Genomic DNA, 11771 nt, shown 5'->3' on the forward strand with positions numbered 1-11771 from the left:
GTGGGGAAGGGGGGCACCTGGTTGGCTGAGTGGGTAGAGCCCATGATTCTTGATCCTTTGGTGTGAGTTCAAGCCCCACATTGGGCATGGAGTTTAATTTAAGAAAGGAAGAAAGGAAGAACGAGAAAAGAAAAAGAAAAGGAAGGAAAGAAATTAACTAACATTGTGGTGCATTGTGAAGAAATAAACAATAGAGTTCTTAAACCTACTATTTTAAAAAAACAACAAATATTTTTCTTTCTTTTCTTTTTGTTAACAACAAATATTTTTCTTTGGAACTTGGAAATTTACCAAAAATAGTTAACAGCTCCTGTGTGCGAAGGGGTTTTTGATGTACAGTTATATAAAAGAAGGACAACAGTCCTTCCCCACCAGGAATTAAAAGCATTTCCAAAATGGTGACATATTTCTCATCCCAAGGGATAGGGATGAGGAATATGATAGTCCAAAACCAGAATGCCAGATGCCTTTCTCGTCTCCATTTCCTTTTTCTTAGGTCATTCAGCACTCCTGCTTCAGTAGTCCAGCCCCCAGCTGTCTTCTGACCCTCAACCCAGCTGTTAACATTTTTTTTTTTTATAAGGGAGAGAGTGGGGAGAAGTGGAAGGACTCTCTCATTTTTTTTTTTTTTAAAGATTTTATTTATTTGTTTGACAGAGAGAGATCACAAGTAGGCAGAGAGGCAGGCAGAGAGAGAGAGGAGGAAGCAGGCTCCCTGCCGAGCAGAGAGCCCGATGTGGGATTCGATCCCAGGATTCCGAGACCATGACCCGAGCCGAAGGCAGCGGCTCAACCCACTGAGCCACCCAGGCGCCCCAGCTGTTAACATTTTTGAACTGTTCAGACAACATGAGAGCATAACATATATTGAATTCTTCTTTTTCCTTTGTTGTCATTGTGGTTTCTTTGGTCCAGGAAGCGTCAGACTGGTTTTCCACTGTGTCTCCCTGACTTTCATGTATGGCTTCCTTCCCATGGTATATCAGTATTTTTACCAAATCAAAAGTTTTCTGGATGTCCATGTCACTAAGTGTGAACATCCACATGGTTATTCTGTCAGTTATACTGATAAGATACTAGAGCTATAAATCCTATCTAATTGCATTGTGTTAATTTTTTTTTTTAAGATTTTATTTATTTGACACAGAGAGAGACAGCGAGAGAGGGAACACAAGCAGGGGGAGTGGGAGAGGGAGAAGCAGGCTTCCTGCTGAGCAGAGAGCCCAATATGTAGGGCTTGATCCCAGGGCCCTGGGGTCATGATCTGAGCCGAAGGCAGACGCTGAACCACCCAGGTGCCCCCGTATTTATTTCTTCATTAAGTAATCATTGTGCTTTATTAAAAGTTAATACATTTCATAGAAGAAAGTCAGTTTCTCACTTAGGTTGTCAGAATGTGGAGGATTTTTATCAGTATGCGAAGCAGATTAAAATAAACCAAATACTCAGGATCTAGCAGTCTGGAGTCCTATGTCATTTTGCATTGAAAAAAGCCGTTTCATTAAAAATTATTCCAGCTCTTCCATCCAGTGAAATTATATCCTGTTCCTAGGCATGTCTGGTATGAAGTTTATATTGATACCTTTAGAATTGTGTTTGTTTCTTGGTTTATAATTTATAATTTTCATGTGGATCACGTGTAATTGAGAGAGTAATCTTTCTTAGGTCTGACATGTTTGAAGTCCAATGTGAAATCTAACAGTGTCATGATACTGTATCCTCTCAATCTTTTAGGATGAACCTCCTTTTCCTTTCCGGGAATATATCATTTGCCATTGAGTTTGTGTTGCAAAATTTTCTGCAAGAATTCAAGAGAGTATTTATTGATTCGATAAGCACAAGTACTGAAACGGCATTGCCAGAGGTAAATAGGAATTTTTCCCTCGAATGCTTTAGTATATGTTGTTATTTCACCTTAAAAAATGAATATATGTGCTTTCTACATAGATAAATTATTTTATTAGTGAAGATGATACTAATGAAAAGGGAAACTACCTCAGTTATCGATTTCTTTTTTTTTTTTTTTTAAGATTTTATTTATTTATTTGACAGAGATCACAAGTACGCAGAGAGGCAGGCAGAGAGAGACAGGGCCCTGAGATCATGACCTGAGCCGAAGGCAGAGGCTTAACCCAGGTGCCTCACAGTTACCGACTTCTGTATAAAAAGCCAGACCAAAACTTCTTGGCTTAAAAATAGTTCATTTTGGGGTGCCTGGGTGGCTCAGTGGGTTAAGCCTCTGCCTTTAGCTCAGGTCATGATCTCAGGGTCCTGGGATCGAGCCCTGCATCGGGCTCTCTGCTCAGTGGGGAGCCTGCTTCCTCCTCTCTCTCTCTGCCTACTTGTGATCTCTACCTGTCAAATAAATAAATAAATAATCTTAAAAAAAATTTCATTTTTTCTTTCAGTTCTGTGGGTTGACTGGGGTGGTCTTTGACAGATCTTACCTGAACTCACTCAGGCTTACTTAGGCATTGAATTCAGATGTCTGGATGGTCCAGAATGTCTGAATTCCATGCATCGGTAGTTGGTGTTGGCTGTTAGCTGAGGTAACTTGGTTCTTGTCCACATGTCCTTTTATCTTCTGTGAGACTGGAGTTCTAGCATGACAGTCTGAGGACAGTCTTGGTCTCAGGACAAATCCAGTGCACAAGCACTTACTATACCTCAGTTTGCTTCACATTTGTTGATGTGACATTGACCAAAGCAAGTCATGTGGCCAAGTAAAGAGTACGTGAGTGGGCTTAGATAGCATCTCTTCGAGGGAGGAATGGCAGGTTTTGTGGCCATTACTTACCTACGATGCAGGCTCTTCCCCCCTTCTAAAAGCCTATCCTTTTTTGGTAAGTAAACCATAATCCCAAATCATAAAAGTATTTTCTGGCCCCCTTACCTTGGCATGGCTAACATGGAAGCATGGTGTGTAAATAAAAAACACATGTCATTAATAAACAGGGATTAAAAGACTGCTACTTTAATACAGTCATGAAATTAACAGACATAGGTTAAAAATATGTATAGTCCTATCTCTAAACCTGCTTATGATTAACATGGACATTCTAAACCAAGACTAACCAATATTGCAGTTCCATTTATACACTGAATTGTTCTCCCAACTAACCACTGTTTTGGGAGAAAAGAAGAACAATGGATAGAAACAGAAGAAAAGGGAACTGCACAGTAGTGTCTGAAAACAAACTCTGTACTAAGAAATAGCACAAAAGTGATGGCCAATATAGTAGCTCCACTTGGGCAAGATAGATAATGCTTGATGCAATAAACTGGTTATAATAAAAACCATAATGATACACAAACCATTTATGTTTACCTGAGGCTTTGTAATTTACAAAACGTTTTCTTACATCCTGTCACATTTATCCTCATGATAATTACATAAAGTGTTCAGGATGACATTGATCCCCATTTTGTAGTTAAGGCTTAGGGTACTTCTAAAATCATAGCACTATTAGATAGAAGAGCCAAGATCTAAAGCTATCTGGTAACTAGCCCCATTCCTATTTCACATTAAAACTTCATGCAAAACTATATATGTACATAGTACATTTATATACATAGTATATATATTGTGTATTATATATTCTATATAATATAGAATATATGTAATATAAATTGTGTATTATATATAGCTATATAACTATATGTATGTGTGTGTGTGTATGTATATGTGTATGTGTAAGGAAATGGTTTTTGACGTTTTACCAAAAAAATATATTCTAAAGAAAGAAATTATGTCTTTGTTTTAGTGCTAAATTGACAGAAATCTTACATGGGTTAGGATTTAATTTCCCTGTAACTTCTAAACCAATGGAGAGAAAATGGGAAGCAAAACTGAAGCAAATTGAAGAACGAGCATCTCGTTATGAGAAGAAACCGTTGCCCTCGGTATACAGACCAAGATTGTCCAAGCTAGAAGAACCACCCTCCATTTGGAAACTATTCCATCGGCAAAATCAGGCTTTTAATTTTGTTAAAAGCTGTAAAGAGGTAATTTTCTTATCTCTACCTCTTTTTTTTTTTTTTGAAGCTACTATAACTTAGGATTTTTTTTTTTTTAAGATTTTATTTATTTATTTGACAGACAGAGATCACAAGCAGGCAGAGAGGCAGGCAGAGAGAGAGGAGGAAGAAGGCTCCCCGCTGAGCAGAGAGCCTGACTCGGGGCTCAATCCCAGGACCCTGGGATCATGACCTGAGCCGAAGGCAGAGGCTTTAAACCACTGAGCCACCCAGGCGCCCGGGTGTTTCTATTTTTAATTTTTTCTGAGGAAACTCCATTCTGGTTGCCATAAAGGCTATACCAACTTACATTCCCACCAGTGGTGCATAAGTGTTTCCTTTTCTCCAAATCCTTACCAACAGTGTTATTTCCTGTCTTATTTTTTTCTTTTTTTTTTTTTTAAGATTTATTTATTTATTTATTTTAGAGAGAGCGGGCTGGAGGAGGAATAGGGAGAGAGGGAGAGAGAGAATCCTCAAACCAACTCCCCACTGAACACTGAGTCTGACACAAGGCTCGATCCCAGGACCCCAAGATCATGATCTGAGCTGACAAGAGTCAGACGCTTAACCAGCTGAGTTACCTAGGTGCCCCATGTCTTATTTTTTTGATATTAGCCATTCTGACTGGTGTGATACTAGCCATCAAAATCATTTGATTTGATTTGATTTGCATTTCCCTGATGATTAGTAAGGTTGAGCATTTCTTGATGTGTCTGTTGGTCTGTTGGCCATCTGTATGTTTTACTTCTTCCTTACCAATTTGGATGGCTTTTTTTCTTCTTTCTTTTACTTGTCTGATTGCTGTGATTAGGATTTCTACTACTATATTGAGTAAAAGTGGGAAGAATGGGCATCTTTCCATTTTGGGGTCTGATGTTGACTGTGGGTTTGTCATTCATGGTCTTTACTATGTTGAGGCGTGTTTCCTCTGTATTCCCCTTGTTGATAGTTTTATCGAATGTTAAATTGAGTCAAATGCTTTTTCTGCATCTATTGAGATGATCATCTGATCTTTATCCTTCATTTTATTAAAGTGCTGTAGATGCTGATTTGTGGATATAGAACCATTCTTGCACCCCTGGAATAAACCCCGTTTGATCATGGTGAATGATCCTTTTAATGTATTGTGTTAGGTTTGCGTATATTTTGTTGAAGATTTTTTGCATCTGTGCTCATCAGGGGTAATGGTAGTGTCTTTGTCCATTTTGGTTTGAGGGTAATGCTGGTGGCCTTGTAAAACAAATTCAGAAGCATTCGTAGGGGGGAAAGGTTCCTACTTCTTATTTTGGAATAGTTTGAGAACTCTTTATTAAATATTTGATAGAATTCATTTGTCTAGCCATCTGGTCCTGGACTTTTGTTTTTTGGGAAGTTTTTGTTTACTGATTCACTTTCATTACTAGTAATCTATCTGTACAGACATTCTATTTCTTCCTGATTCAGTCTTTATCCATTTCTTCTAGGTTGTATAAGTTGTTGGCATATATTTTCTTATAGTAGTCTCTTATAAATCTTTGTATTTTTGTGGATGTCAGTTGTAAATTCTCTTTTATTTCTGATTTTTTTTTAAGGGTTTTACTTATTTATTTGACAGACAGAGATCACAAGTAGGCACAGAGGCAGGCAGAGAGAGAGGAGGAAGCAGGCTTCCCGCTGAGCAGAGAGCCTGAGGCGGGACTGGATCCCAGGACCCTGGGATCATGACCTGAGCCGAAAGCAGAGGCTTTAACCCACTCAGCTACCCAGGTGCCCCTCTGATTTTATTTTTGTGTCTTCCTTTTTTTATTCTTCCCCCCCCCCCAAGATTTTATTTATTTATTTGACAGACAAAGATCATAAGTAGGCAGAGAGGCAGGCAGAGAGAGAGGAGGAAGCAGGCTCCCTGCCAAGCAGAGAGCCCAATGCAGGGCTCGATCCCAGGACTCTGGGACCATTACCTGAGCCGAAGGCAGAGGGTTAACCCACTGAGCCACCCAGGTGCCCCTTTCTTTTTTATTCTTGATGAGTCTGGCTATATTAATTTTGTTTATCTTTTCAAAGAAGCAGCTTCTAATTCCATTGATCTTTTCAATTATCTTTTTAGTCTTTATTTCATTTATTTCCACTCTGATCTTTACTATTTTCTTCCTTCTAATTTGGGGCTTTGTTTGTTCTTATTTTGCTAGTTCCTTTACGTATAAGTTTAAATTGCTTTTTTGGAGATTTTTCTTGTTTCTTGAAGTAGGACTATATTGCTATAAACTTCCCTCTTAGAACTGCTTTTGTTGTGTCCCAGCTATTGCGTGTCCATTTTCTCTTGTGTCCAGGTGTATTTTACTTCCTCTTTGATTTCCTCATTGACACCATTGACCCCTCTGACCCACTGTTAGTAACATGTTGTTTGTTCTCCATGTGTTTGTTATTTCCAGTTTTTTTCTTGTAATTGATTTCTTATTTCATATTGTTAGAACAGATGCTTGATAGGATTTTAGTCCTTTTAAATTTATTGAGCCTTGTTTGGTAGCTTAACATGTGATCTATCTTGGAGAATTTTCCATGTGCACTTGAAAAAGAATATTTTCTTCTGTTTGGGGATGAGATGTTCTTTATAATCTATTAAATGCATGTGGTCTAATGTGTCTTTCAAAGCCAATACACTTTATTGATTTTCTGTCGGAAGGATCTATCCATTTATGTACGTGGGGTGTTAAATTACCCTACTATTATTGTATTACTGTCACTTTCTCCCTCTTTGTCTATTAATACTTGCTTTATATATTTAGGTGCTGCTCTGTTGGCTGCATAGACATTTACAATTGTTTTATCCTCTTGTTAGATTGATCCCTTCATCACTATGTCATGCTATTTCTTTCTTTTTTAAAAAATATTTATTTATTTAGTAGAGAGCATGCAAAGTGGGAGAGGGGCAGAGGGAGAGAATCTGAAGCAGACTTCCTGCTGAGTACAGAGTCCAACAAGGGGCTTGATCCCAGGACCCTGAGATCATGACCTGAGCTGAAATCAAGTGTTTGATGCTCAACTGATTGAGCCACCCAGGAGCCCTTATGTCATGCCTTTCTTTGTCTCTTTTTACAGATTTTAAATATATTTCATCTGATATAAGTACTGCTACTCCACCTTTGTTTGTTGTTTGTTTGCATTTGCATGGAATATCTTTTTCTATCCCTTCTTTTTCAGTTTATATGTCTCAGTCCAAAGTCTTTTGTGGGCAGCATATAGATGGGGTTGGCTTTTTTATCCATTCAGTCACACTTTGTCATTTGATTGGATCGTTTAGTCCATTTACATTTAAAGTGATTATTGATATATATGTACCTATTGACATTTTGTTTATTGTTTTCTGGTTGTTTGTGTAGTCCTCGTTTTTTTCCTTCTTGCTGTCTTTCCTTGTGATTGATGACTTTCTTTTATTTATTTATTTATTTATTTATTTATTTATTATTAACATATAATGTATTATTAACCCCAGGGGTACAGGTCTGTGAATCGCCAGGTTTACACACTTCATAGCACTCACCATAGCACATACCCTCCCCAATGTCCATAACCCAACCACCCTCTCCCTACCCCTCTCCCCCCCAGCAACCCTCAGTTTGTTTTGTGAGATTAAGAGTCTTATGGTTTATCTCCCTCCTGATCCCATCTTGTTTCATTTATTCTTTCCTTCCTCATATCAACTTCCTCATATCAGGGAGAGATTGATGACTTTCTTTAGTGTTACATCTGGGTTCCTCTCTCTTTATTTTTTGTGTATCTGTTACAGGTTTTTGGTGTATAGTTACCATGAGGTTCATATATAGCATCTTATGTATATAGCAGTCTATAAAGTTGGTGGTTGCTGATGTTCCAACACATTATAAAAGTGCTACATTTTTACTTTCTACCTCCGTGTTTAAGTATATGATGCTATATTTTACATCTATTTATTTTACATATCCCTTAACTAATTTATGTCAATACTTAACTACTTTTGTCCTTTAACCGTCATGCTGGCTTTATAGTGATTGATCTACTTTTACTGTATGTTTTCTTTGATAAGTGAAATTTTTTTCCTGTCATAATTTTCTTCTAGTTATGTTCTTTTCTCTTCCACATAAAGAATTCCTTTTAACAGTTGTTGGAAAGCCAGTTTAGTGGTGATGAACTCTTTTAAATTTTGTCTGGAAACTCTATCTCTCCTTCATTTCTGAATGGTAATCTTATTGGGTAAAGTATTCTTGGACATAGGTTTGTTTCTTTCTGTACTTAAATCATGTCATCCTCTTCTGACCTGCCTAGTTTTTGCTAAAAAAATGCGCCTATAATCTGTGGGTGTTCCCTTATATGTACCTGGTTGCTTTTCTCTTACTGCTTTGAATAGTCTGTCTTTAAATTTTGACATTTAGTTATCATGTTTCTGAGTGTGCACTTCCTTGGATTCATCTTGTTTGGGCTCTCTTTGCTTCTTAGAGCTGTTTTTTCTTTTTTCCTTCCCCAGGTTAGGGAAGTTTTAGGCTATCATTGCTTCAATTAAGTTTTCTCCCTCTTTCTCTTTTCTCCTTCTGGGGCTTCTATAATGTGAATGTTTGTGCCCTTGATGTGTCCCAGAGGTTCCTTAAACTATGGTTATTTTATTCATTTCCTTTTCTGTTCAGTGTTCAGTTTGGGTCCTTTCCACAATCTGCATCCTCTAATCTGCTCTGGTTTACACTAGTGTATTTGACCTGGTGATTTTCTTAACCAGACATAATAGGGAATGGGGACTTGTTCTCGGTTCTCCTGCTTTAGGCACCCATGCAGGAGCCTGATGTGGGGCTTGATCCTTTTTCTCTTCAGGGAGGACTTCTGTGCCTGTGCTAACTGTCCTGCTTGTGGTTCTCCATACCAAGGTTTGATTCCTATTTTTGCTTTAGCTCCTCTTACCCTTCTTTTTTTTTTTTTTTTTTTCCTCTTACCCTTCTTGATGTGGCCTTGTTTTCATGTCTTTTGTCTTAAGCTGTGGAGGATCTATTCTGCTGGTCTTTGACTGCTTTCAGAGCAAGTTGCCTTACTTGTGGCAATTACTTCAGTGTGTCCATGGGAGGTGAACTCAGCATCCTCCTATTCAGCCTTTTTGTCCTACGCCCACATAATGATATTTAAAAGAAGATATGCTGAGGGGCCTGGGTGGCTCAGTCAGTTACACATCTGCCTTTAGCTCAGGTCATGATCCCAGGGTTCTGGAATCCAGCCCAGGGTGGGCTCCCTGCTCAGTGGGGAGTCTGCTTCTCCCTCTCCCTCTGCCTGCTGTTCCCCTTGCTTGTACTATCTCTATATATATCAAATAAATAAATTTAAAAACAAAACAAAAGAATGAATAAAAGAAGTCATGCTTAGAGTCCACATCCATGGACTGAAAAATAATAGAATGACTAGATTTTAGTGGAGAACTAAAACAATACCCACAAAAATGCGAGGAAATGAATGAGTGGAGTATGAAAATTTGAAGGATGAAATGAGGAAGAAAAATGGAACTGAAGTAATAAGAAAATAAAATGTCTCAAATAATATAGTGTAGAGTTCATAAACCCTGGGTCTTAAATCATACCACCAAAGCAAACAGGTATTTAACTTTCTATGCTCTCCTTTTGTGCTTTGGAATAATAGAGTGGATTTATAATAGTAATTTCCTACTTATCAGGTAAGTGGGATTAAGGAGTGGTTGCTGGTTGCTACCCTTGCAAATGGTCTGATGCTCAGAAATAAACAAATGTGTTCTGCACATCATTTATTTGGCACTGAGGGGAATATAAAGTATGAAAAGGTGCATATGTGAAGTCAAGCATAAATGTATTGTGATTCTGATCACTGATACTATATAAAAACTCAGTGTGCTTAAAATTTTTTAGGATGAAGACCGTTTGTTCCCTTGTAAAGGGAAGCTAACTCAGATCTCATCAGAAGAGTTTAGGAAATAGGGACACCTGGGTGGTTCTGTCGGTTAAGTGTCTGCCTTTAGCTCAGGTCATGATCGCAGGGTCCTGGGATTGGATCCCAAGGTCTGGAATTGAACCCCATGGCAGGCTTCCTGCTCAGCAGGGAGTCTACTCCCTCTGCCCCTCCCCCTGCTCTTATGCACAAACACGCTCTTTCTCTCTCTCTTTCCCTCTCTCAGATAAATAAATAAAATGTTAAAAAAATAGTTTAAGAAATAACAGCCTTTGTATTCATTTTGTGTAAACCCAATTCAAGTATTGGAAATTAAAATCCTGACAGGTTCATTTGAACTAGTATGATTACTAAAGTTAACAATTACCAACTATAAAATTTATCTCAGGAAGATTGTTTTAATGTCAGTAATTTAGTCTCTAATTGAAATCTCCTTTCTGAAAATGGAAGTTTTATTTCCTTGATAGGCTTAACAGCTGCCATTAACTAAGTGGAAAGAAAAGAACTTGTGTATCCCTTTAATAGAAGAAACTCTTTGGGGCAACAAATGCAAATGGTTATATCAAGTGCCACAGCCATTAACCTTAAAAAAAGTGTCTCAGAAAAGACTATTTATAGTCTTATACTTGTTAAAGGTAAACATTTTAAATCTTAAGCTTTTAATATTAACTTGCAAGTATTTAAAACATTTTAAAAATTTAAAAAATTTGTCCACATGTTTTTATATGTACTAGAGAACTTATTAATTTTAGTCTAAGTCATTTTTTTTTGGATTTTATTTATTTATTTGAGAGAGAGAGAGAATGAGAGAGAAGGAACATGAGAGGGAAGAGGTCAGAGGGAAAAGCAGACTTCCCACTGAGGAGGGACCCCGATGGTGGGCCTCGATCCCAAGACTCCAAGATCATGACCTGAGCTGAAGGCAGTTACTTAACCAACTGAGCCACCCAGGTACCCCTAGCCTTAGTCATTTATAGTAACATTTAGGTTGTTTCAAAAAATAAGTTTTAAATGTGTGGCCCAGTCAACTGAGCCTCAGACTCTTGGTTTTGACTCAGGTCTTGGTGTTGTGAGATCAAGCCCCATGTCAGGCACCTCACTTAGCACAGAGTCTGTTTGAGATTCTCTCTACCTGTGCCTCTCCCCCTAATGCATGTGTGCTGTCTCTCTCTTTAAAATGAATAAATAAGTCTTTTTTTTTTTTAAGATTTTATTTATTTATTTGACAGAGATCACAAGTAGGTAGAGAGGTAGGCAGAGAGAGAGGGAGAAGCAGGCTCCCTGCTGAGCAGAGAGCCCGATGCGAGACTCGATCCCAGGACTCTGAGATCTTAACCTGAGCCAAAGGCAGAGGCTCATCTGAAGGCAGAGCCACCCTGGCGCCCCAATAAATAAGTCTTTAAAAGAAATAAGTTTAATTTCATAAACTAGAAAGTGAAACTATAATAGGAAGTCAAGCTAGAGTGATTGAAAAATGATTTTTCTCTTTTTTTTTTCTCTTTTTGGTCTGGTGTTTGAATGGTTTCTGCCTTGAACATGTATTACTTAAGTGAATAAAAATAAATATAATTAGATTTTGATTGGCATAGTCACAATAATTATTTTTCTTTTTTTAGAAATAAAGATGCTCACGGGCGCCTGGGTGGCTCAGTTGGTTAAGCAACTGCCTTCGGCTCAGGTCACGGTCCCGGAGTCCCGGGATCGAGTCCCACACCGGGCTCCCAGCTCCATGGGGAGTCTGCTTCTCCCTCTGACCTTCTCGCCTCTCATGCTCTCTCTCACTGTCTTCTCTCAAATAAATAAATAAAAAAAATATTAAAAAAAAAAAAAAAAAAAAAAAAAAA

At 38.1% G+C, this 11771-nt stretch overlaps 1 protein-coding gene across 3 annotated transcripts in view; it reads left to right on the top strand.

The window, feature by feature from the left end:
• The window catches only part of PRIMPOL (primase and DNA directed polymerase), a 52601-nt gene that overhangs the window by 2363 nt on the left and 38467 nt on the right, over positions 1-11771 (top strand). For all 3 annotated transcript variants that reach the window (XM_059384188.1, XM_059384189.1, XM_059384191.1), the window contains exons 4-5: positions 1735-1864; positions 3765-4005. In XM_059384188.1, coding sequence (XP_059240171.1) covers positions 3826-4005 — 180 coding nt within the window. In that variant the 5' untranslated portion in view covers positions 1735-1864; positions 3765-3825. The remainder of the gene's footprint in view (positions 1-1734; positions 1865-3764; positions 4006-11771) is intronic.

This window comes from Mustela nigripes, chromosome 18 (assembly GCF_022355385.1).
Source record: "Mustela nigripes isolate SB6536 chromosome 18, MUSNIG.SB6536, whole genome shotgun sequence".
NCBI lineage: Eukaryota > Metazoa > Chordata > Mammalia > Carnivora > Mustelidae > Mustela > Mustela nigripes.